This window comes from Sceloporus occidentalis, unplaced genomic scaffold, assembly GCF_023333645.1.
Source record: "Sceloporus occidentalis isolate IW3139 unplaced genomic scaffold, rSceOcc1.0.p SCAF_7, whole genome shotgun sequence".
NCBI lineage: Eukaryota > Metazoa > Chordata > Lepidosauria > Squamata > Phrynosomatidae > Sceloporus > Sceloporus occidentalis.
In genome coordinates, this window is record NW_028316987.1 from 75,831,847 (window position 1) to 75,859,838 (window position 27,992).

Sequence of the window (27,992 nt, forward strand, 5' to 3'; positions counted from 1 at the left end):
GAGAACTATCAAAATCTAAATGCCTGGGCTAAAAAAAATTGTGGGTTTAATTGTGGAGCCAACAATTGGCTACCACATCAGGAATTACACTGGAAACGAAGATCTGGGAGAGCCTGAACCATCAGCTGAACCCTGGAGAAAACATTATATATGAAGGATAGTTGTAGACCTGGCAAAGGAGGAAAGGGGTGTCTGTTCATTTGAAGGCCTTATTTAATGCAGCTCTACAAGTTGGTCAACTTTTGGTCTTGAAGATATGTCTGGGTCTCAATGCCACCAATCAGAACACAAAGGGATCTTGTATCACCTTTGAGACTAACAGAAAGAAAGAATCTGGTAGCATGAGCTTTCATACACTTGAGTGCATCTGAGGACGTGGCATCAAATCTACAAAAGGTCATGCTACCAGATTCTTCCTTTCAGTTAGTCTCAAAGTTGATACAAAATAGTCCATACGGTGTTCAATTTCCCACCAACGCTCTGAGAGAATACTGAGAACCATTTCTTCCTCATCACCCTGTTGGTAAACTAGGCAGGAGCGGGTTAATAACACTTATTATAATTAGTAATAACAATTGGTAACTCTAATAACACTTAGGGTTAAACTGCACACATTAACAGCATATTTCAATTATTGTGCTTAGCACAGATCGTGTTCTTGCTCCACCAAAATAGGACACAAGGAAGAGTAGGCAAACTGATCATGCTTCTTCACTTCCCCAACCTTTAGCTATACCACTGTTGTTTGAATTCAGTTGGCTGGTACACTGGAGGTATACCAAACATTACTTTGTGTACATCAAGGGTGGGGAACCTGTAGTTGGACTCTTAAGTTCCATCAGCCCCAGGCAGCATGGGCAGTGGGGAAAGATAATGGAAGTGGTTATTAAACAACATCTGGAAAGCTTCCTAGAGGTTTCCTGCCCCTGCTGTAAACTCTAGAAATCCATGATTAAAAGCCTTGTTAATGTAGCAATAGAAAGATTTAATAACTGTTGACAACATGGTAAGCCAACAAAAGCCTGGGTTTTGGTTCCTTTTCAAAATGAGGTCATTTTTTAAGGATTTTTTTTGCATGTACTCCAAAATTAGCCTTGCAAGTACAAAAAAATGTGATACGGGTAGTTTATATACACACACACACAATTTTCCATTTCCTTATATATTTCAAAGGTGGCTTTAAGCCTCCTTTAGAAAATGAAAATAAAAAGGATTTTTCTGAAAAATATCAAACTTTTTCTAATCCTCTCAATTGGGATTATTTAAATCATCTATAAGCAAGGATGAAAATAAACATGTACTGTTTTTGAACACTGTTCTGTTGGTGACAGATTTCGTAAAGGTTGCTCTGTGTTTAACACCATGGATATTTATAATAAAATTGGTACATTTACATAACCTTTGTGAGGACACTCATGATGTCACTAGTTAGAAAAGGAAGCAGATCTAATAGGACACTGGCAAGAAACTGCTAATTCATTCTTACAAAGAAACTGGCATAGCGGGCAATAGGAATGGACAAATTAGTCTATTTCTAGTCTGTGGATTTTTTGTGTGTGTTCTTTCCTAAGAGACTTTTGTGTCATTCCTGCTTCTGTTTGCAAATAATAATCTATACTGTATTGAAAATGGTACTTAAATGTATACCTTAGTCTTACAAGGTACTGTCTCAGAAGTTTTTGATTAAAAAAAATAACAATAATACCCACTTCAAGCATCTACAAAGGCTGAGACCATCATTCCCTTATGCAATATGGCAGTAATGAGGGCACCATTTCTCTGCACCCTATTCCCCCACAGGACACTATTCCTTGGTGGGACTGCATATCCTCTGCATTATCCTCTGGGGCTTTGGGGGAACCATACTGAATACACATTTGGAGGCTATTGCTTGTATTTCAGGACGGTATTATCTGCAAGCAAACAAAAACAAAAAACAACCAAGATCCAAAAACATTTAAGGATAGTCCTCGGATCACTTTGTAACACTGTAAGAATTCAATGATACTGTTCAGAGTGGAGACTGGAAAAACTAGTTTTGGACTACAGCTCCCAAAATTCCCCAGCATGGCCTCTGGGAACTGTAGTCCAAAACAGTAATCTTTCACAGCTGTGGTCTAGATAGGCACAAAAGTTCAAAGTAGTTCAGATTAAGAGTACATTCTGATTCATGTGTTAAGTCAAGGAGGTTCGGATCAAATTTATTTGCTTCAAAGTAAGGACCAAGTAAATCTTTGGCCTGTTACAGACTGCCAAAATAAAGCTGCTTCGGGTCTCGTTGGAGGTATGCTATTTAAATGATGCATGGGTCCTAAGAGTCCGGAGGTCGCGCCAAAGCCACACTCCATTCCTAAGCACTGGAGGGCAGCTTTGGTGCAGCTTCCGGATTCTTAGGGTGCGTGCATCATTTAAACAGCATACCTCCAAAGAGACCAGAAGCAGCTTCATTTTGGCAGTCTGTAACAGGCCTTTGAGTATCTAAGTTGGACAATCACTATCTCATTTGCCTGGATGATCAATTAATATAAAAGGCACTTTTTAAGTTACATTACTGATCTTCTGAGCTCAGTATTATCAGTTTTAATAGTGCCTGTCCTAGTCTTGGGTAGATGTTTTCTAGCTCTTTCTAGTTAATGTTTCCAAAGACTGAATTTGCAATTTAAAGCTCACAGAGTATGTGCTCTTTTACAGAGCTACAAGACTTCTTGAGAATACAGGGTTTTTTTTTAATTAATAGAAATATAAAAGTACAAAATAAGTAGAAAAAAGAAAACAAAAAGAGAAAGGAGGGGGGAAGAGGGAAAGAAAAGAGAAAAATAAATAAAAGGAACTTCCTTTCTCCACCACAATTCTGGTATATCTGCATGCTTCATAAATAACGTCACCGTTAACAATTAGTTACATAAATTAAAGATCTTCACTTAAGTCTCATAATCCTAACACTTAACTACCTATACTTATAATAAAATCTTCTTATAGATTCAGTAACTACTTTAAATTATTTAAAACATATTCAATCTTTAAATCCCCAACACATTTTCCACCACATTTCTTGCTTATATATGTTATCATCTGTTCCCAGCTTTGTACAAAGATATCCTTATTATTCATCTTCATAAGACATGCCAGTTTATCTAAATTAGCCAATTCCAATAATTTAATTAGCCTGTCTTGCAGTGTTGGAGTAGAGGGATTTTTCCACATTCTAGCGTATTCTAACTTTGCAGCTATTATCATGTAATATAGCAATCTTTCTTTTGATTTGTTCATATTTATATAATTCTCTATCATAGTAAATATAATTCTGGGGGCATTTTTATTTTAACATTAAATTTTTTTCAATTTCTGCATATATTATTTTCCAGAAATTTTTAGCTTTTTTATAGGCCCACCATTGATGATAAAAGGATCCAATTTCATTCTGGCATTTCCAACAATTTGGGCTCACTTTTTAAAATACATTTTTTATAATTTTGCCAGCGATAAATGTCATTTATGATGCAATTTTAAAATATTTTCTCTTATATTTTGCGTCAATGAAATTTTATTTGTGCTTTTCCAGACCTTTCCCCATTTGCCTATATCTATATTATGGCCAGTATTTTTTGCCCATTGAATCATGGTCTCCTTAATGAATTCTTCCTCTGTTCCCCATTTTAATAATATTTTGTATATTTTGAATGGGTTTGATATTTTTCGTTAACTAAGATTTTTTCTAATTCTGTTAGATTTCGTTCTATCCCATTTTTTTTAAATTTCTATTTTTAATTTTTCCCTTAATTGTCTAAATAATAACCAATGGTCCTTAAATCCTTTTTCTTCCAATTCTTCTTGCATTAGAATTTAAATTTGATCATTCTGATATTTAATTAAATCGCCAAATTTTATCCATCTATTCTCCATAAAATTTACTTTACTATACATAGCCTCATGTGGAGAGATCCAGATCGGTGTTTTTGGTGAACATCTTTCCTTATACATCTTCTATACTTTTAATAAGGGTTTCCTAATAAAATGATTGTTAAAATCTCTATTTACTTTTTCTTTTTCAAACCATAAATAAGCGTGCCATCCGAATCTTAACTCTACCTCTTCCAAATTTAATAAATTTATATTTTCCACATTCATCCAGTCTTGAATCCAAACTAAGCATGCTGCTCTATAATATAATTTTAAATTTGATTATCCAAATCCTCCCATTTCTTTGATATCTTGCAATATTTTTATTTTAATTCTTGGTTTTCTTCCTGCCCAGATATATCTCGAGATTTCTTTTTGCCAATCATTGAAAACCTTCTCATTATAGATTATGGGGATCGTTTGAAATAAATATAGAAATTTCAGGAGTACATTCATTTTTATAGATGCAATTTTCCCATTTAATGACATTTTTAAATCCTTCCATTTCATTTGGTCCCTTTTGATTTCCCCCCAAATTTTCTTGTAATTATTTTTGAATAAGTCCGAATTTTTCCCTGTTAACGTAATCCCCAGATATTTTATTTTTTTACTAACAGAGAAGCCCGTCCTCTCCGCCATTATTCTTTCTTCTATTTTTGTCATATTTTTAGTTATTATTGTCGTTTTATCTTTATTTATCCTTAGACATGAAATATTTTCAAATTCCAACAAATACTTATTTAATGTTTTCAGATTTTCTAATGGATCTACTAGAGTTAAAGCTAAGTCATCAGCAAATGCCCTGATCTTGAATTCTTTCTTTTTAATTTTGATTCCTTTAATTTCTTTCTCGTTTCTTAGATTTCCAATTAGCGATTCAATCACACATATGAATAAAAGCAGAGATAACGGGCATCCCGAGAATACAGGTTTTAACATGCTATGCCTTAATGTGTTCCAAATGTAGGCATTTATGACAATCTCTCTACCTGATATGTATCATCTTAAATATATGATAAAGAACAGTTGTATTTGGGTAGAATAAACCCATGTATGATTGTATTAATTGACAAACATGTGTTCACTTTACGGAAGTATGTAAATTGTAGCCTTCTACCAATGGTATGGTGTAGAACCCTTTCTACTTCTAAAAAGATGGTAAAGAAAATATTGAAGGAGGAATTTTGCATGTGTGTGAAAGAGGTGATTCAAAGGGAGAGTGAAAGACATAAGAGAAGAATGCTACTGAGGAGAGCAGGGGGTGGGAATATGTATAAAAATTAAAAATCACAGAAAATCAGGAAAAACAGAAATGCAGCAAATAATCTCAACACAGCCTTCATACAGCAGCAATGATGATGTCAAATAGTGGCAGGATGAGGCCTAGACCTGCATTCCCACTCAGGGCTATGTAGCAGCAGATAGACTTGACATCTGACAAATGATCATCCGATTTATTGGATTTCACTCGGTCCTTTTTTTTCTCTTTTTTGAAACTCACATTATATAGTTATCTTATTACTATTGCTTTCTCTCCCACTTCCCCCTTCTTATTAAATAAATTCTTGTTGGTCTTCATTTTGTATTTTCATTTTTATTCCATTTCAGAATCTCATAATATTGCTTCTGATGACTTTCCCAGGGAGAGGAATCTAATGCAAGACCCAGTGGAAACACTAAGCAATGCAGGGGTGTAGCTACCAGGTTTGGGGCAGGGGAGGAATGAGGACATTGCCCCCAAATAAAAATTCTGCCCCCAATGAAATTTTCCTCCTCATTATGGTAACTCAGACAAGTATGATTTTTTATGCCTTATCCTCTGAAATGCTAGAAATTGGGGGATTGCAGGGAAATTAATTTGGGGACGTACTTTTTTTTTATTAGAGGAGTTAATGCCCTCAGTGTATACTCCTCTCAGAGCTACACCTCAGAGGTGGCTGCAGTAGGACTTTTATGAATAATTGGTGAAGTTTTTTTAAAAAATTAATTGATTTATACAAGACTTCAACATTTCTAATTTCTACTGTTTCTTAATAAAGACGCTTGTATACCTGAAGAGCAATGTAAACCTAGATACAACATAGGTACATTCCATGACATGTGAGTAACTGTAGCAATTATTTGAACCTTTTTAAAAAAAAAAAAAAAACCTAAATGTCCTCCCTTCCCTTATCTTTAGGAGGCATGGAAGCCAATGTCATTGTGTGTTGGCCTTTCCAGGGAAGACCTTTCTTCAAATCTGGAAATGATTTTTGGTTTACTTCCTGATTTGGAAACAGTCTGGGAGGAAACATGGTAAAATTTTCCTCCATAGAGAATGCTGAGTGAAAAAAAACAAGCATGCAATCTGGGAACTGGAGGTAACCCTCTGAGATTTGTGAGTGACTTGTTCAGTCTCCAGAGCTTGTTTGTTTCTGATATGTTAATACTGTATAACAAGGAATAGACAAGAAATCCTTGGACTCTCCTTTGACACTAATGAGTGTAAAAACAAACTGAACTTTGCTCCCCCTCCCTTTCCGCATTCAGTACAAGCTCCTGCTGTTGACATTTAAAGCCCTCCATGGACTGGCCCCTCCTTACTTATCAGACCTTCTTTCTCCTCACCTTCCCACTAGGGCCCTCCGTTCTGGTAGTCTAGGTCTGCTGTCTCAGCCCAGGATTTCCTCTGCCCCATCCCGGATTCGCCCCTTTTCACTTGCTGCCCCCCACTCCTGGAACCTCCTTCCCCCACAAGCAAGAGCCATCACTTCTTTAACCAGCTTCAAAACGGAGTTGAAAACCATCCTGTTCAGAGAAGCCTTCCCAGGCATTGCATAATTGTCGCTTGCTATTTGGTGTTCTTTTGTTGTCTGTTTATCAAACCATTTCCTGTATTGCTATGTACTGTATATGCATTATCCTACTTGAGAGTATGTATTTTCCCTGGAAAATGATTAACCATCCATTAAGAACCCAAGCCCTCCCTCCAGTCCATCTGCCTTGGTCCAGGCCTTGGAGGTAGAGAGGAACTGCTGGACCTCTTACCCTTTCCCTCCACCACTCCCTTTTCCTTCTGTGTCATGTCTCTTTAGATTGTAAGCCCGAGGGCAGGGAACCGTCTAACTAAAAAGATCGTATGTACAGTGCTGTGTAAATTTACAGCGCTTCATAAATAAAGGTTAATAATAATAATAATAATAATAATAACAACAACATACACCTCCATCAGTAATTCAAAAGATCTGAGAATCTGGCAACAGGAAACTTTGTTAAAATGTAATTGAATAATTGGTTAAAGGGCAGATGATTAATTAACTAAAGTTTTTAATCAGTCCCTAGGAATAACACAAGATAATTGCACTTGTAGTGGAAATTAATATAATCTTGTTCAAATTCTTCCTGAGGCTTGTTCTTATGATTTCTTTCCCACACAGACCATCTGTCTAATGAAAGAAGTCCTCCATCTTCAAGCAATGCTTTCTATCACTCTAGGTATGGATTAAAGAAAGAATATTGTCCCTGCATAGAATCTTCATTTGTTACAAAATGAGTAAGTTCAAGTAAAGTGTATATTTAGGGGAACTGCATATGCTTTCCAGGTTTCCAAATGCTTGAATAAAATATTAATTACGACTACTTGAAAACAGTGACAGGTCCCATGATTCATCTTTGTCTAGATCAATGTAACAATTTTTAGAGCCAAAAAAGACAATGGCTGCATTCAGATACCGCAATAAACCACAGTTTATCATAATGGAAGCAAATATGGGCAAGCTTTGAGCTCATAGACTCCTTACTTCCCAATCGTCCTTCAGCACAGCTGTGAGGAGGAGTTTAGAAGTTTTTGCTTCCATTTTTTAATTAACCCTGGGTTGTCTTGTTGTTTGAATGTTTGAGCTTACTGTGGGTATTCTTAACTATGATTTCTTTGAAACCATGAAGAGTTGTAGTCCAATTTTCAGTAACAGGTTGGGGAAAGATAATTTAGATGCTTGTAAACATCTTTGTGCGGCCTAAATACCCTAAAGGCAACAGATACTGTATGATCTTGGAAGTTAAACAGGGTCAGCTCTGGTTAGTACTTGGACAGGACACCAACAACAAACACCAGATGCTATAGGCTATATTTCTGAGGAAGGAACTGACAAAACCACCTCTGAGTAGTCCTTACCCAAGAAAACTATTAAACTAATGAATTTGCCATAAGTTGACAGGTGACCTGAAGGCATGCACACACACACACATACACAAAACCTTCTTTCAACCACTGTTAATTTCTTGAGCTTCAAAAAAGGTAGTTTTGGGGCTTACAACTCCACAGTGCCCATACTGGCTGGGCATTCAGCGAACCTCTTTTATACAAAAATGACTTTGCCTTAGATTTGGTTATCTCATAGCATGTTTGTTTTTTTAATTATGATTCTGCTTCTGGGACCACAGCAACCTCATTTTAACTAATGGAATCTTGGGCTTCTAAAGTAATACCAAGTTCATTTTATTTAGAATTTTACAAACCTTTCCAGCCAGCTTTGAAAAGTCATCTTCCCCTATGATCTGCGTATCCTGCATGGACTGATCATTCTGGAAAATAAAAATATGCAGCATTTTACTAGCATTTTCATAATGGGAAAAATTGTCAGTGTTTAGCAGAAGTATATCTTATAGTTTCATATTTGTGTTTGGCAACTTTACTTTTCCATTAAAGAAAAAAAAAAGAAATATTTGCCCTTTCATGACTCTGAAAAAAAATGTTTTCCTGATTTAATAATATCTAGATTTCAGTAACTTTAACAATCATCAAAATCTTTAATGAGCTAGTCACAATCTAAAACCCAACAATAAGGCTTCCAGAGATTAATCTCAGTGGAACCTAACTCCAAGGAATGTGTTTAAACTGTGCGGAGACTGGTAAATTCCACTCTCTTTTGGCCTTGATTACATGCAAATGTAGACTATATTGTTAAATGCCAATGGTTTTAATGAAAGAATTAAATGTGTTGTTTCTCTTCTATGTAATAAATAAAACATCCAAGCATTTAATTTTCATGGACAGTGACTTTGATCTTATGCTACACTTTGAAATGGATGAAAATCACTCATAATTAAAATTCCAACACAATGCCTATAATGTGCAAGTACTATTATGGAACTTTCAGATCACAGGATAATATCACTTAGCATCAAACCTTAAAGAGAGAGCCTTAATGGCCTATCACTGTAAAAGTGATTAGGAGTAGCCCCAACCAGCCCAGTCAAAGGCCATATTGGCTACCTATGATGGGGTAGTGGCACCAGCTTGGGGAAGGATGCTTCAGAGTAAGCAGATTATTTTACTAATGGGTATTTAGTAAGTTTGTCATGGAATATTTTTCCCAGTGAGGCAACTGTATGGATTAAAGTTATCATGTCAGAAAACACTACTGTTCTACCATGATAAGTACTTTCTTTGAACACTGTGGCACTGTTAATATTTTCTCTGATAAGGTAGCATGAGGGCACAAAAGAAGTACTGCACTATTTTCTGTGAAAACCCACACATAACATGGAAAAGTTAACTTTTTGGATTATAACTCTCAGAATTTTATAGCTGGCATAGCCTCTGGCCATGCTATTGTCAGAAAATGTAACATTTCTAAGTCAACATGCAACAATAATAAGCAAACAAGCTTCAAGAATGGATATGACAAAGATAAACATAGTCAGGAGTTCTGTTAGTTCATACCCACTAGAGCAGACCCACTGAATTCATGAATGGTGAGTTCATTCAATGGCTGTCCTCTAGCTGGAACTAACAATAGGATTTAGGTCATAAAATAGATTTAGGACATCTGCTAGAACCCACTGCCTTAGAAAAAGACATGTCTGACTTTTTCTTATGTTTCTAAAGTGGAAAAAGTGAGATGTTCCTGTAAAATACACAAGTAGAGAGAGATGGGAGACAACACAAGTAGAAAGACAAAAGAAGCAAGTGTCTTCCTTACTTAATAGGTTTTTTTTAAAAAAAAAACAACAACAACCCAGATTAGTAACATGGGCAGATTTGTGAAAAGGGCTTTGTCTTTTAAAAAATATATGAACAAACCCCATTCAATGACTCTGAAGTACATTTTTTTTTTTTTTTGCATTTTTTACTCTGTTGGCTGCAGCACCAACTCTGTTGCTGGCAAAGAACTGAAAAAGTGAATCCAAGAGTCTTTCAAGGCACAGTTATACTAGCCAATAAGAGAAGTTAAGGACTGTATAGCTGTGAACTGGTTGCTACTGGGGAAACTGCAATATAATTCCCTTTAGAGACATTTGCCATTTTCAGCCGAAGCAGAGGAATATTTGCCTGCAATGTAATGAGAAAATAAGCAAATGAAATTACAGCACACTCTTGCATATTGCATTAACTGCACTTCACACCAAGCAAAGGCTTTGATATAGCTGTACATATGTTTCGCATACTGATGTTTACCATCCTTAAGTTCTGCAACCTTGCTAATTTTCTTACCTGTTTTCAGATTCCAGTTCTTCCCCCAACTGAGATATTTAACATTTAGCAATGAACAAACAATCTATTAAATGCCAGGTGGAGCATACAACTTTTGAAATGCTATTAGCAGGACATTTCATCCAGATGACATTACAAAAAATGAATAAGCAGTTCTTTCTGCCAATTTTCTAACCCAACCCAACATAGCATTGTTTCTTATTATGCATTGTTTACTGTTGGCTGGCCAACTTTCAAGCATTTAGCAGTGTCATGATTCAAGATCCATCACACCTCTCTACTATAAATTAAAGAAATTGCCTTCAAGAAGCATCTCTTAAATCTATTCCCAAAACTTCAAAGAACAAGCAGCTCAAAATTGCTGAGCTATGAAATCTGACCTAGCAAGACAAGAGGAAACCACCAATGCCACTTAAGGACACATGCCCTCTTGGCTTCAATACTGGAGCTCTATACTGTCAGCTGAATGTACAAGTCTATTGAGATCATAGAATCATAGAGTTGGAAGAGACCGCAAATGCCACTAAGATCCACTAAGCCATACAGAACTAAAATATCTAAGTTACTACCTCAGCCTGTTTTTGGAAGAAGCTTTTGGATAGATTAGCTTATTCCTTATGTCATGTGGTCAAAAGACTGTCTTAAGCCAGTGCTACTCAAAGTGATGGTCCCTGTACCTGTCTGCACAGAGTTTCCAGGAAAGAAATAAACAATTGTGGACAATGGGCACAATTATGATAGCATTCCATGGCCCATTGGGGGAAAAAGGGGGAGGGGAATCCAGTCCCCTATATCAGATAGCTTAAGAGCCACTGTCTTAGACCACAGCCAGGGTTTGATTTGCTACTTGACCCATGAAACCCACTGAGAAGTCTTGGGCAAGTTACATACTCTCAGCCTCAGGGGAAAACAATAGCAAACCTTGTCTGAACAAATCTAGCCAAGAAAATCCCATGATAAGGTTGTCTTAGGCACAGTACAGACCAGCAGGGAAACGTCGGGCCTTTGTACAGTGCAGCTGCACCACAGAACCCAAACCACGCAGCACAGCGGTATCATAAGGGCTGATACTGCTTCCTGTCGGAGACGTGTGGCCGCTCAGACGCCCACATGTCATCCATACGGCTCCCATGTCAGTGGTGCCGCTCAGTAATGGCGCTGCCTGCACATAGTAGGGCTTGGGAGCATGTGGTTGGTGCATGCTCCCGAGCCCTACCATCTCCACCAGGACATCATATCCTGGCGGTGTGTGCCAGGCCATAGAGTCGCAATAAGTCAGAAATGACTTGAAGGCCCACAATGCACAGAGGACCAAAACAGATCGGCCAAAAGAAGTGGCTTCCAGCCATTTTGGGGGCATAGTATTCAGATGACACATGCCTCCAAAATGGCCAGAAGTGGCTCTGAGGCCGCCAAAGGTGGCCCGAAGGTGCCAGGAAAAGGAGTGGGGGAAAATTGCTCCTGGCGACAGCTAAGGACTGCAACAACAGCCTGCTTTGACAGCAGATTGTGCAGTCGCCATGGTCCTGGGCCGGTCATAGCCTGTCCGTGGTCAGACAGGCCTGAGGTTGCTCTTTGCTGCCCATCTGCTTCAGGCCAGAGAGAGTTTTAATTGTAGTTTGTTTTAATTAATTCCTATGGTAAAACATTATGCTTAGGTTATAACAGGAGCCATTACAATGAAAAGTGATTAACTATAGTACTTATTTCATATCAGAATCATAAAATCCTAGAGTTGGAAGGGGTCTCATGGACCACTGAGTCCAACTCCCTACTCAATGCAGGATTTTCACCTAAAGCATCCCCTGCAGGTAGCTGTACAACCTCTTTCTGAAGACATCCAGAGAAGGCCCTGCCACCTCTTTAGGCAATCAGTCTCCTCCCTTCTGTCTTCTTGTGTGCTATTGAGTCATAGAATCATAGAGTTGGAAGAGACCACAAGACCATCCAGTCCAAACCCCTGCCATGCAGGAACTCAAACCCCTTGGGTAAACATGCTCAGTCCCCAACACTTGTGTCAAAATAACAATGTTGCCACACCTCAGATTTAAGCTTTCCTTTTGGAAATGGCCAAAACACTATTCTAGGTTCCTTCCACAATCGGCTATTTACTCATCAATTCCAAAGAAATGGGCATTTAGTCCCAACATAGTACAATCAAGACTAGGGTAAATCATTCCTATGAAAGCAAGGCTTTCTGTAGCTTACTGTTTGATGAGACTGTTATCTTAACATTTATTTGCTTTCGTTTATCTACAGTCCTCTGTCTGGCTACTCAAGTTTTAGTCTTTACATCTGGATGAGATTTGGACATCACAGGTGATAAGACTACATCCTGATAAATTTTACTGTTATGTGTGTGTCTCTACATGCCTTCAAGTCACCTGTAAAATGATGCATTTTAAATTTACATCACAATTTGACTCTAGTTTTCAGAATAAGTGGGATGCCAAAAAATAAAAAATATATATAAACTTATTTCAAGCATGAGGAATGTGTGGCTGTTACTGGACTACAACTCCCATGATTCCTTACTATTGGCTATGTTGGTTAGGCTTCCAATACAACATCTGTAGGCCATATAACAGAGAAGAATAACAGAAAAGAATCATGTATTATATTCCAAAATCCACATTTGGACAATACTTTTACTAGGACCAACCCAAATATTATTGATATTGGCCAAGATGTGAATTTTGCATTTTCCCCCTTTATGGACCAACACAACTTCCTTTTCCTTTCTATCTGTATAACATGCTTCTACAGCTGCTTTTCAAACCTTCTATAACAGAAGTAACTTTTAGGGTGCCAATTCTTTCAGTATTAGAACATGTCTTTAGAATTGGGTGGGGCAACCTTTTGCTATACTTTTCCTACTGTTTTTGGGAGCCCAGAGGGATCTTGAATTGACCTTAAGCTAAAAGTGCAATGAACTGGGTGGTCTCAAGAAACAAAGAAGCCCCACAAACAGTGTTGTTGATGTGAACATTGCACAAAGAAGCACACATCTGTCAATTTGTGGTAGCTGAGCAGAAAATGGAATCTTTGAAAACTGTCCTGGAAGAAGAAAGCCTACCTTAATCATGGAACAAAAACAACTGCAATAAATTTCTAACCCTCTAGCTCATTAAACTATTGACAAAGTCCTTTACTACATGTCCATTTGCCTATAATCTGAATTGTTACAGCCCTTTTCAGAAGATGTAGATTCTGGGTGTGTGCCAACATTTTTTCCATTATAATCTTGCTTCTTTCATATCCTGCATGCTATTGTTATTTTCTAACATAACATGTTAAGTGTTGTTATTTCTTCAGGAGTACTGTATTTTCTGGCATATAAGACAACTTTTTAACCCAGGAAAATTTTCTCAAAAGTCGGAGGTCGTCTTATACATGGGGTGTCGTCTTACAGGACAGGTGCTGAAACCTCTGAGCCGGATTGGAGAATCTGTGGTCACTGCATATGGTGGGGGGAGCTAAAAAATGGCCGCGGCCACATCCCAACCATATGCGGCAACTGTTTGAAAGCAGCAAGGGTGGCACTGTACAAGTACGGTAGAAGAAAATCCACTCATCAGGATTCGTGGACAGAAGTGATTTAACACGGTCCCGATGACGAGGTGAGGGGGAGCCTCACCAGGAAGGTGCAAGTGAAGGGTGGAGCAAGCTGCAGGCGTCCGGGACGCCCAGGGTATGGAAAAAAGAGCTGTGTTTGCACTACCACTCTGATAGTCTTGGGCCTGTTACAGACTGCCAAAATAAAGCTGCTTCGGGCCTCCTTGGAGGTATGCTATTTAAATGATGCATGGGTCCTAAGAGTCCAGAGGTCCATTCCTAAGTACTGGAGTGCAGCTTTGGTGCAGCTTCCGGATTCTTAGGATGCATGCATCATTTAAATAGCATACCTTCAAAGAGACCCGAAGCAGCTTTATTTTGGCAGTCTGTAACAGGCCTTGGAGACAGGGAGGGCTGGACAGGCAGGGAGAGCTGACCAATCCAAGCAGGCTTTGTATACAACAAGTTTTCCTGCTAAGTACCTGCATGTCATAAGTATTTGAATTAATATTACCATATTGAAATCAAATCTGAGGTTTTTTTTAAATTTTTATTTAGTGTGTGTTGGAAGAGGGGTAGTCTTATATGGTGAGTATATCCCAAACTCTATATTTTTACTGGAAACGTTGGGGGTCGTCTTATACGCCGGAAAATATGCCAGCTACTACTCACTGCATTGACAGTAGTGCATTAACATGTTATCAACATGTTATATTTTATTTACATTATTTATTATTGTGGTCATTGTTATTATTACAATTATTTATGAAAATAAAGCTAAAATAAGGAAATGTCCTCCCAGTCCCTGAAATGACCAAGAAATTCTTTTTAGAATTAACAAGTAGATGTTACATGTTACACGGAAAAAGTAATGACATTACGCAATCATTATACTGTCTTGAAAAAATAAAATAGTCATGCCCTCATTATCCCCAAATCAATATTATCTCCATGAGCCACACCTTAATTTCTAATATGTTACTTTCTTTTTTAAAACAGACATTATATTTTATTGTTTATTGAAATTACCATAAAGTAAAAATCATTTTTCAAATACAACATGTGTTCATAATTACAATAACAGTGAGCTTGTTTTCTTTTCTTTTCTTTCTTTTCTTTTTTCTTTTGGACTTCTATTACATATGTAACACTGTACAGGTTTCCTTGTATAAAAAGAGAAAGAAAAGAAAAGAAAATGTATCCTGATTCCTTACTTTGATCACACCCTTTTTCTTCTTATTGGAAAATTCTACTAGTACATACATTATTTATTATTATGTATTTATTTTATTTTTATCCCACCTTTCTCCCAAAGTGGAACCCAAGACATACTATTATATAACACATTTATTTTCTAACATTTTACGTTCTGTGACCTGTTAATATGTCCCTCCTCCGTTTCTTCATTGTTACTAATCTTGCTTTCATTTAATTCATCTTTTTTTCTGATGAATTACCATTAATCCTTGTTGTATTTTTAAAATCATGTTTTGACTACCACTCTTTTATTATTTATTTCAACAACAGTTTATCTAACATGTTACTTTCAAGCTCTGGTCTCATCCCTCCCCACTGCAATTTTGTAGGCACTGACCCTCCTCAGTCAGATTTTTATGGATGAGACAGAGAAGCTATTAGACAACTATGGCCACCAAATAAATTAGTCACATCACTCCTCCCCAACAATTCCATTGAATAGCAGAGCTGTGGTGTTTTGAGATGGAGCTGCCTGGAGCATGGGACAAGGCTCTGTTGTGGATGTTTTCTTTAAGAATACACCTACACCCCACATTTAGAGCAGCTTCATCCTACAGAATCCTGGGATTTGTAGTTTGGTTTAAGAGTCTTTTGAAGTGGTCTGATTTTATACTTTAGTGGTGTGTACACGAACTCTTTAGGAGAGAATTTTAAGTACCTCATCAAACTACACATACTAGGATTCTGTAAGACAGATCCAGGGCAATTACAATTGTACTTAACTGTTATAACTGTATAGCCTAAATCCCCCCTCTGATATTTATCTTAATCATTCCCACTTAGCTCTCTTCCCTGTTTTTGTGTCTTTCTAAGTGGTGAGCTTGCAAACAAGGTGCAATATTGTACAAAATTCATCTCCAATTTCCAGCAGATTCTTCAGTCATTTCTCTAGATATTCTGTATCTAGAAAGGGCAGTAATTTAATAGGAAACCTCATTATACTATCATATTAATCTGCCTAGTCCAACCTTCTCAACCTAGCACTCTACAGACATTTTTCGCTACAACTCCCATAGGCACTAGCTAACATGGCCAGAGGTGACTGCTCACAGGAGTTGAAATTGCAGTGGTTTTCAACCTTCCTAATGCTGCGATCCTTTAATACAGTTCCTCATGTTGTGGTGACCCCCAATCATAGAGGAGAGGTGACCCCAACCATAGAGGTTCCCAAGAAATATGTGTTTGCCGATGGTCTTAGGCAACCCCTGTGAAAGGGTTGTTCGACCCCCAAAGGGGTCGCAACCCACAGGTTGAGAACCGCTAATCTAGAGGACAGCAGGATGGGATAGAGTGGTCTACTGTTACTGGTGGCTGCTCTCCATGGCCCTTTCCATCACCTTCTAACCTGTAATGCCAGGGACTAAACCTAGGAGTCTTCCACCAGACTCTTTGCTATATGTAATCTAGGTTTATTTAAACGAGGACTACTGTAAGGTTATACTGTGAGGTTATACTGTGATTCACATTCTGTCTTCCAGTCAGCAGCAGAATATGAACTACAATGTGCCCATCTTCCCACTTACAACTTGTGGGAAAGCCCTAAGTGTATTCTCTATATTTGACTTACATTTAAATGAGTACACACTGTTATTTATTTTTGGCATGTTGGGAAGAGTTTACCACAAATTCCGGATGTACACTTTATGAACATGGAATCTGTATAGTCATCATACTTGAAACAGGAAATTGCTTTTCCTTGTACTAGTTACTAAGAAAAGATCCAGTATAATGGACAATGCAATATGATTAATGGGCGTTTGCAAAGGATGCAGCCTTCTTTATATGGAAAGTTTTGCTACAAGATTGAGAGCATAACAATGAAAGTGCAGGTCTCAAGATGCCTGCCGAAATCCTAATTTTAATGGAAGTACCAAATTGTTTAGTCATTTGTTTGAGCTGTGACATTTAGTTGGTCTTATCCATTCCTAGTCACTTTAATTAATCAAGGAATTAAGCAGCAGGGTGCATTTCAATCTTGTTTGTGCTGCTGATTTTATGACTGCCTCAAGATCTCAATTATATACAGCCAAATGGCTTCTTAACATTTTGTTGTTGCTGTTTCAGATAACAATGTAAGATGGCTGAAGGGGAAATTGCAAACCTGAGTCTTTCATATTATATTTTCCAAAGTGCATAACATGAAATGAAATTAAGTTTTAACATGAAGCCAATGTGAACTTGTGGATTTGATTTAGAGAGGGGGATTGCAACTTTCTCCTTTATATTTAAACATTCATACATTATGCATTTGAAGAAGAACGGCAACAACCTGCAACATGTCTAGAGGATACAGACCGTGATCTGTCAAAATAGGAAGGGAGAATGTTTAGCTCAATGAGAGAAGATTAAGGAGATATATGATAATGGGCTTTCACTAAAAGTTAGAAACAATGTGTGGAAAATTTAAGAAGAGGAGACACTAGATTAAAACCAGTAGAAACTTCCTATTGGTAGATGTTTGACAGTGGAATAGACCACCTCAGGAGGCAGAAAGTTCTCCTTCAATGGAAGTCTTTCAGCAGAAGTTAGGCTACCATCTCCCAGGGATAATTTAAGTTGTGACTTGCATTGCAAACAAGTCTGGGTCATCACTAATGTCCCTTTCAAATCTAAAATTACATGATTTACAGTGACTGCAAATAACAGTGCTAATGGCTGATACAGTATTTGTAAATAATAAAAAAAGAGATTTAACCCCTTTCATCTGCTACCAGATGAAAGTTTGGGAGCAAAATAACTATATCCAAAAGACTGGGTATTAGTTTTTACAGTACCAGAAGACTTGTTGTTGTGCCAATCTTTTGTGTTCATTGGGCATATAAAGTATCCAAGTGTTTTAAAGTATCACAGTTGTATGCATGATTTATCTCCTCCCCACTTTATCCTCACAGCAACCTTCACACTAGATCACATTGAGGTAGTGAGTGGCTCCAGCCCATTCAGCAAGTTTCATGGTTCTCAGAGGACTGGCACTTGGATCTTGGAAGTCCAAGTTGAATAGTATAAACACATTTTTATTTTAATCTGTTTCATGGTTTAATAAATCGGGTTTTTGGTGATTCCTTCTTTTCCACTGTTATATTTGCAGGATGATAAAAATTAAAGACACCTTATTAGGATTATATAAGTACATTTCAGTGAATATTTACTTCAGCTTTGTAAAACCGAAAACATTCTTATATTGGTGAAAATGAAATTTAGTGACATAGGATTTCTGGATAGATGTGTATTTGATCCTGTTGCCTAAATCATTTGGTTGGCCAGTCTCAACTAGCATTTGTTCTTGTTGCTGCTGTGTGCCTTCAAGTAATTTCCAGCTTATGGCAACCCTAAGGCAAAGTTATCATTGGGTTTTCTTGGTAAGATTTGTTCAGAGGAGGCTTCCTATTGCCATCCTCTGAGGCTGAGTGTGTGTAACCTGCCCAATTTAATGCTCAAGTGCAGAACTGAGTCCCGATCTTCAGAGTATTAGTCCAACACTCAAACCACTACACCACACTTGCTCAACTTTCTTTTAGAATTATGTTAATGCTGAAATTCCAATTTAAGTTAATCACCTTTAGTTTAAACATTACTTTAATGATGTTGACTCTTTTGCTAGAAAATTTTCTAACTTATATGATTTTTAACTCATTAGTTCTTATCTCTATCAGCAATACATACATGGAGGACACATTTGCTCAATGAAGGTGTGACTGATATTCTGTGGATTTTCAGTCATAAGCAGAAACAGTTTCAATACAGTACTTGATTCTGGGTGACTACAGTTCAACGGCTCTTGCAGATGGTCCCTAGATTATACTGTAGAAGACTACTGGGTTACAGCAACTGCAACAGCGAGATGTTTTCTAATGATGAGTCCTTTCAGAATCCAGAAACAATGGAATATATTGTGTTTCTCCACTCTGCTGTAGATTAACCTTCCACCTGTGGCCTCACTGTGGGAGCAGTTTGAGCTGAGAGGGAGGGCAGAAGACTGTACTGAATGCCATTCAACCACTAGCAGGGATGATTTAACCTCCAAATTTAATTACATGAATTAAAAAAGGAGGATGAGTGGGATTATCTGCTTGCTAGAACAGCTCAGTAACCCTGTGCTGTGAACCATGCACATCTGATAAATCCAAACTCCCTGCAAAGTAACAGCTTTCTCAAATTTCTACCAATAAAAACATCTGTCTAATTCTAGACTATGGAAAATATTTAAGAGAGTCTGACTTCTTCCTCCTAGTTATGAACCTATTTTTCACTTTATGATTATTCTATATACAACACAGTGAGCTTCTACTTACATCAGTCCATCAAATTTATTTAGTTCTCCTGTTATATTAGAGAGTTGGTGCAAAATGACTTGAGACCCAACATAATTGGGGGCAGAAGTGTGTGTGTGTGTGTGGGGGGGGGGAGAATGACAGCAATAGGTAATCTGCTGTACACATGCTGATGGCATTAGGCACTGGGCATTTATGTAATTTATATTCTGCCTTTCTCCCAAAAGTCAAGCTGACTTGCCACATGGTAAAAAAAACCCAAAACTGGTACAGATAAAAACACAATTACATTATAATATTGAGCCATAATTCAACAAATTGCAATACTAGCACTGTTGAATTAAAACCAATTTTAAAAGCACGTCCATTTAAACAAGGACAACAGCCTCCTCTTAAAATCCCCTTCCTCAGTAGCCAGGCAGTTATCCAATTCCTGAATAGGAAGGACTTTGGCTGCATTTATATCACAAAAATGATGGTTTGACACTGCTTTAACTGCCATGGTCCAATGCTATGCAATTCTGGGATTTATAATTTGTTGTGGTACCAGAGCTCTCTCACAGAGAAGGCTAAATATCTCAAAAAACTACAAAGATGCTATGGTAGAGGGCCGTGGCAGTTAAAGTGGTGTCAAACTGCATTATTTCTGCAGTGCAGATGCAGCCAATTCTATTGGAGGAAAGACACAAAACATTGGGGGAGTTCCACAGCCTAGAAGCAGCCAGCAAGAAGGCTTTCTCTCACATTCCCACCTTCAGGCATTTTACCTCTAGGTATGGTGGGACCCAAGGCAAATATTCAAATCCAGAACTTTTGTCACCTGTAAAAATAGTGTTTTTCCAGGATAACACCTGCTGGTGAATAAATGTGCAAATCTAGGAGACTATCTAGGGCAGCTGTTTACAACTATCTTCACATAGGAGACAAAAGAAGGAAATCATATTGTGTATGTGCTTCTTTGTGTTCAGAAACTGCTGTGTATGAGATGTACTTATAATAATCTGCCTTGCCTTTCTGTCTGTCTGAGATGCTATTCTGTGAGCTAACATTAGTATTGTTTGGAATTAATTTGACCCAAGGCACTCAGAACACAAGATCATGTCTTGGGATATGTCCACTTTCCAGGAATGTGTATATCTTGTGGACAACAGGCCCACTGTTATTTTAACCCCAGAAATAATTTCTTCAGGAAATAAAATGCCAATGGAAAAACAAAGTAATCCCACAATTATGCTCTCAAGTGGGCACACACCCTTCCCAATGATGCGATATTCCATCTGAAATGTCATCACTTGCAGCTTGACTCTGAATTCCCTCTGCAGAGACACCGTTCTTACTGATTTGCAGGGCAGCTCTATACATATTCTGGGATAACCATGTTGGCCATGCAACAATGTACAACAAAGTACAAAATCCACAAAACAGTGATACCTTTATTGGGCCAATTTGTTTCTAGCCCCCACATGGCCAAGAAGAGGAGTGGCCTCTGCCTCCATTGAGATCCCTCAAGACCTTCTTAACTAACAACAAAAGTAACATCTGAGACAAAATGTAAGCCTGTGATTCTAACATCATCACTTTTCTTCTCCTGTTTGATTTTTAACATCATTGCCTGATGGAGAAGCCAGTGAAGCTTTGAAAGCTTGCATTACGCATTTTGTGCATTTTAGTTGTCTGCACAAAGGTATCACTGTTTGATGGATTTTGGATTTTGTTGTATTTCTAGGAATATTGGCTCAGAAATAAGTACTCTCAGGCCTCATTCCCACTTGCCCATTTGCCCTGGATAGAACTGGGCAGATCTGGGTCCCCCCCCTCTTGAATCTGCTTGGAAACAAATGCCCACTATCTTTTACCTCAATCGGGGCAATTTACCCCTCTGAAGTTCACATTTGTGGTACCCATTTAAAATGAAGCCTCCTTTGCTGTCAATCAAATTCACTTCCACTTTCATCAAAGGTGACATATCCTATAGCCATTGGCCAACAGAATGGGTGCTTTCCCCTTCCCTTTTTTTAAAAAAAGCTGGCGGCAGTGTGAGCAAATTCTGTCAACTTGTCAAATTTAAAAACCTCCAGGTGTGTGTGTTGTATGTCTTTGGGTCATTACAGATTATGGCAACCCTAAAACAACCCCATCCTGGGGGTTTCTTGACAAGACTGGTTGCAAGGAGATTTGCCATTGCCTTTCCCCTGAGGTTGAGAGAGTGTGACTCCCCCAATGCCATGGGTTTGCACATGCCAGCCTCTAGCCTCATCTTTGCTTCCAGCCCAATGCTACCTCCGAAGCCCTTGCCTCCCACCATGCCATCCTCTTCCCGTAATAATAATAATAATAATAATAATAATAACAACTTTTCGACCAATTCCATCTCTGCATCCTCTTGTTTTGCTTTCACTCCTTGCGACCCCAGAATGCCTCACATACACATACAATAATAATAATAATAATAATACCTCACCCCAGAATGCCATCTCTGCATTCTCTTGCTTTGTTTTCCCTCTGACTGCGACCTCAGAATGCCTTTACATATGTAGCAAAAGCATTCACATATTGTATCAATTTGCCAAATTGAAAGGGAAACATTTGTAACATTCGCATTGTAGCATCCGCATATTCTGTCACACACACAAAATAATAATAATAATAATAATAATAATAATAATAATAATAATAATAATAATGCCTCTTGCAAAGTGAAGTGCCATGCCGGCAGCAAGCAGAAAGGGAAATGTAGCACAAGCACACACATTCTATCAATATGTATATGTATCAATCTGTAGAACTATTCGCATAGTCTGTCAAAAATTAAAATTTCAAAAGAGAGAGAGAGAGAGAGAGAGAGCTGCCTGTGAGAGGAGAGGCATGTTCTGCCCTCTGCCCTCCCTCTGACCTAATCCCTTCCCTGAACTTGACCCGAACATGACCGGGGCCAAGTTCACATTTGGAGGGACCCATTTTTTCTCAAAAGATACAGGTAAAACTCCTCTTTCAAAAGACCCACGCCAAGGGGCATCTGCCCCTCAATAAGTGTGCAAACCTCGAATTCAGGTGTTAAAGAATCGGGGCCAATATGAACTTCTCGCTTTTAATCCGGTTTCTGAACCGGGGTAAAAGGTAGTCTGAATGGCCCCTCAAGTTCAGTGGCAAACATTGCTAAACGAAGGGCTGAAACAGACGGCCTTGAAAATCCAGCTCAGTGCTGGCTTGGGGGTGTGACGTTTAGACACGACACACACACCCCAAGTCGTCCAGACGCTGCGCTGGTGATTACATGCCACCTGGCTTCCGGGTGACTTGGGGGTGTGGCATTCAGATACCACTTGCCCCAGAGCTGACGAAAAGCTGCTTCTAGAGGCAAAGGGGTGGCTTTTCCCCACCCCAAATAGGAGCTCCTATTTGGGGCAGAAGATGGCCAGATTGGGGCCATGGCGTGTGGTTGCTGTGGCCAAAATCCGGTGGTTTCAGAGGTGGCATCATGCCGGCCCTTTGGGGCCACCTGTTTTGCCCCTAAATGTGTGTCGGACTGCAACCATCATGTCAAATAAGGCAAAAAAAGTTGCCTTATAATGAGTCAGATCATTAGTTCCTCTAGCCCAGAACTTCTTTCTTACCCTACCTTGAAATCCCTAGTGTTCCTTGGTTGTTTCTCATCCAAATACTATCCAGGCCTGACCTTACTTGCGTCAGAAATCTGACAAGGCTTGTATATTCAGGGTATGCACACCATAGGCTAGTTTGTGAGCTTTCCATTAGCATTTAGTTGATCACTGTGAGAACAGAATGCTGGACTAGACAGGCTCTTGGTCTGATTCAACATGGATTTTCTTATTTTATTAAAAACACATGAGCCCTGCTGGATCAAATAGTTGGACCTGCCTATCCAGGGCCTTGGGGTTTGTGGCCCTAAAAGTTTTTTAAAATGAAATTTCCACAGTCCTTTGACACTGAACGTGAGTGGTGAACTGGTAAGAGCTATACATTAAATCAACTGATCAGCCATGCTTCTAACCTACTCTACCATCCGACTTCCAACAGTGGCCAACCGGACACTTCTGGGAAACTGACAAGCAGAACATCAGCCTGACCCACACCACAAAGAAGTGGAATATAATTGTAACAAGCTAACTAAGAAAGGGCATTTGTTCTGTAAGGCACAGGTCTGAGAGCAGGCAAAACTCTGGCTTTTGATTTCTGTTCAACATCCTTCATCAGCAGAAGCTGAGCAGAAGCAGATCTCATAAACCTAAGCATAACAAAACCCATGTTCAGTCCTAACAACCATTTGAGGACGTGTCACCGGAAAGGGTATGGAATAGGATGCATTTTGCTAAGCGATTCTGCCTCACTGTTGACACATTCATGAATAACAAAACTATCTCTTCCTGGCTTATGCCTTGCAAGGCAGGGCACCCACTCTGATCTATTTTAAGTAAAAGGGCTTATGAGATGCCAGTGAAGGATGTCATCGAATTCCTTGAGGAAATTACAACGCTCCTGGGCTTGCTCCAATTAATGATCTCTCTTTTCCAGAGCTAAATGAAAGGAAATGCTCTCTAAGCAGCATTGTTAGTATGGCAGTTAGGAAATAAGATAATATTTATGGCAATTTAAGCCCATCATTATGATTGAAAGCCTCCACCAGATCTTCTATAACCAATGGGGTGCCTGGTATTTGTTCTGGAGGATGGCATACAATACAAGCAGGGCTGGGCATACTAAAAAATGTAATCAAAATTCTACACAAAGGGAACATGAATGCCAAGACATGCTGCATTCAGAGGCTCATCTTAAGGTAACCTTTATTCTACTTTTTACTAAGCACTCTCTCCCTGGTGGGATTCCAAGGGACTTTGTATTCAGAGTTTGAGGACATCTGCAAACATTCAAGCATGTCCTTGCAAGCCATATACCTTAGGAACCTTTATTGTGTGTTTCTGTGTTCCTTCATGTTGTTTCAGAGCTAAGGCGGGGTTTTCTTGGCAATATTTGTTCAGAGGGGGCTTGCCTTTGCCTTCCTCTGAGGCTGAAAGAGTGTGACTTGCTCACGGTCACCCAGTGGGTTTCCATGGCTGAACAAGAGTCTGAACCCTGGTCTCCAGTCATCGCCCAGCACACAAACCACTACACTACACTAGTTCTATGTTTTATGCCCTTAAATAAAAAGCTAAGATTAGTCCTAATTGATGCAAAGAATAAAATGAGGTCATCTCCCATTTCATTTACAGAAACCAACTACAGTAGGGATGGAAAATCTTTGGCCTTACAGATCATTTGGCCTATACCTTCCATCAGCACTAGCCAACAGTTAATGGTATAAAGGGTCTATGGGAATTGCATCCAAATAATCTGCGAGGCCTCTAGGCCCCATCACTGTCCTAGAAAGACTGGACTCATGTTTCAACAATGCCACACAAGCTTAGAAAATGCAGGATTGACTTTCATAAGACCCACAGCTTTTTCCTTGAATGTCTCAATGCTGCCCTCTTCATCTCTGCTAACTGAAGTAGCTCACTGGGAGGACTGTAGCAATTAATCTCAGGATGCTGAATGCTCTACACAACCATGTATGTCAAACACACTGCCTGGGATACAGAACTGTGGGCCTGGTTTACACACACAGCAGAATAATGTAGTGGAGTTCTGGGGTGAAAGAATACTGAGGTGCTTTATTTGGGACTCCCTTTGCAAGGAATTTGGAATTACAGATGATTCAGAATGCTGCTGTCATTTACAGTCCAATATTTAGAACAAAAAAGCCCATATGCTATTAAGTTCACAGTGGTTCCTGTTATGTTTTCAAGCCCAATTCAATAACCAATGAAGCCTAGGATATCTAAAATCCTACCTTATTCTTTCAGGATGCCATCTGCTTGAACAGATCTTCAATGCAGACTCTGTATTCCCTCTTGCCAACATCTAAAATGTGTTCAGAGCTTGGAAAACAGTTCCTAGAATCCCCCAGCCAGCACAGCCAGTGCTAACTGGTTATGGTGACTTGATGCTTCTGGGAGCTGTAGTCTAAGCTCTGGAAGTGTCTGTTGATTACATGGGATAGGAACCTCTTGGTGGAGGCAGTTCCTAAATTCTGGATCTCTCTCCCTTGGAGGCATTCATTTAGCCCATTCTTTCCCAGCCTAGAAAACATGGTCTGATTTCCAGAGGGGAGTTTTCTTTTAAATTAGTTTCACATGTTTTTGGTGGCTTGTTGCTCACCAGTGTTCATGTTTACAGTGATACATATTTCAGTTTACAGTGATACTTGTTTCTCTCTTTATGGTCCCCAGTGTTGGTATGAAAAGAGGGATACAAATAATAACTAAGTAGAAATTCTCTGCATGGCAAAATTGGGATCCATTCAGGCTATTAAAATTATCACAGAATCAAAGTACTATGCTTTCATCCCCCTCAGCCTTGTCTTACTTTTGCTAAACTTAAGCAAGATGATCAAGAATGAATCACTGCAGTATTCATCTTTAAATAGAATGTACAAAGTGTTCGGATGGTTGTTCTGTGTATGTCTTTTAATTTGCATATCTAAATCACGTTATCTCCATATGCAAAAGCTATGCATAGAGTAAATCTTATTTATAACACATCAGTTACCTCACCTGCATTCTTAAAGTACATCCTCCCACTCAACATCAACCTCAGTTCTATGAAGATTATCAAGATACAAGAATGTGCCTTTCCCACTTTCAAATATATTCCAGACTATCCTACAGTGATATTTATCCCAATTATATGGACATGTGTGTTTGCCCGGCTTCAGTAGCATGTCTTGTGTGCATGGTTGTGGTGTTCAACACAATCTTCTACTGTAGAGGTGAAGAATCCCTTTTCTGTCATGTGCCACATTCAATGGAGTGGATAACTATTGGGGAGTGCTTACATATGGTGGGGGTGCCCAAAGGCAGTGGTGAGTATGACCAGAACAAGGAATGCTCCTTTTCTTTCTCTTTTTCTGACACTCCCTTCATTTCCATTTTCTTTTCCTCTCTCTGGCTTGAGGCAGCCAGAGAAAAAGCCAAATGGCTGTCACTTGAGAAAATAAAATACTAAACTGAACCAATCACTAGACAGAGCTCTTGAAATTATGACTTTTCAGTCATAATTCATAAGAAAAATAAAAGTATAGTGATAACTGAACCAAAAAGAACAACACTCTAACACAGATTTAAAATATCAGTGTATAGTCACAGAACCTTGATATAATCTGGGTGGAGCCAAGGATTCTAGGAGTTGTGGTCTAAAACTAGGTTTGTCAAGAAAGAGGTCACCTCTAAGTTCTAGCTCAGGCTAAGAATTTATTATCACTGCCAGAACCAAGACCAAAAGTCTCTTTGCACAAAAATTCACTCCTGGTTTTCCCTTAAGCTTTCTTAACTGGGGGGGGGGGGGGGTGTTTGTTGCTTTTGTGAGACAGGGAGGGATCAGAAACTTGCAATCTACTGCAAATTGTACTGAAATCTACAGTAGATCCTGATCTGCCTTTTCCCATGTCTACCTCAACAGCAGCTTCAGGGATGAACAATAGTCCGGGAGGGGTGATTTTGCAGAACAAGCCATCAATGGCTGGCACATCAATAGAGCAGAGTAACTGAAAACCATCCAGTATATTCTTTCACTGAACTACACAGGCAATTATGATCCTAAGTGACAAAGAGAATGGTGTACTGATCAATTTGACTTTGGTCCTCTTGTGTAGAAAGACAAGAATACAGGAAACCATTTTATATAAGTCAGACCAACTAGCAATAGAGACATAGCTGTGTTAGTCTGACATATCAGTATGCAAAGGGATGTTGTAGCACCTTTGAGACTGTGTAGAAGATGCTGTAGCATAAATTTTTGTAGACTTGGCATCTGAAGAAGTAGACAGTGTCTACGAAAGCTTATGCAACAACAACTTCTATCCAGTTAGTCTCAAAGGTGCTGCAAGATCCCTTTGCATAACTAGCAACAGTTCAAGATTTCAGATAAAATGTTGTCAAGGCATAAGATAGATAAGTTAGGGCTAAAACCCGAGACATTCTCAATGAGACATTCTCTCATCGCTGAGCTAAGGCCTGTTCCAAAGCTCTTACACCCTGCACACATATATTTGCTTCTTTTGAACATCTGTGTGGACATGTACGTACTAGAGCTTAGAACATTACTTTTCTAAACCCACCAAAATGGAGTCCCTTTCCTTTGTTGTTTCCATCTTGTTTTGGACATACGTGACAGTGTGTGTTATACCACTGAATGAGCTGGCAGGTGGCATTGGTTATCAGACTTAATATCACCTGCCAGCTCATTCATCAGCATATTACACACTGTCATGTATGTACACATTTCAGTAAGTTTCCAAATTAAAACTTAAAGAAGCCTAATTCAATCAGTTAAAATTGCCCTTGTTAGCTTTTCTTCTAATGCTCAAGTAGTTCCTATAAAAAAAAATGAGAAAAAGAAGATTATTTGCCCAGTATTGCTTGCCAAAGTTTCAAGCACAGGGCCAAATTCTGTGTTAACTGGCTTCTCATAGCTGTCTC

The 27,992-nt window shown here is 38.7% G+C and overlaps 1 protein-coding gene across 1 annotated transcript in view; it reads right to left on the reverse strand.

The window, feature by feature from the left end:
- The window catches only part of PRTFDC1 (phosphoribosyl transferase domain containing 1), a 65,863-nt gene that overhangs the window by 18,586 nt on the left and 19,285 nt on the right, over positions 1–27,992 (reverse strand). The window contains exon 4 of the mRNA XM_089533384.1: positions 8,398–8,463. Coding sequence (XP_089389510.1) covers positions 8,398–8,463 — 66 coding nt within the window. The remainder of the gene's footprint in view (positions 1–8,397; positions 8,464–27,992) is intronic.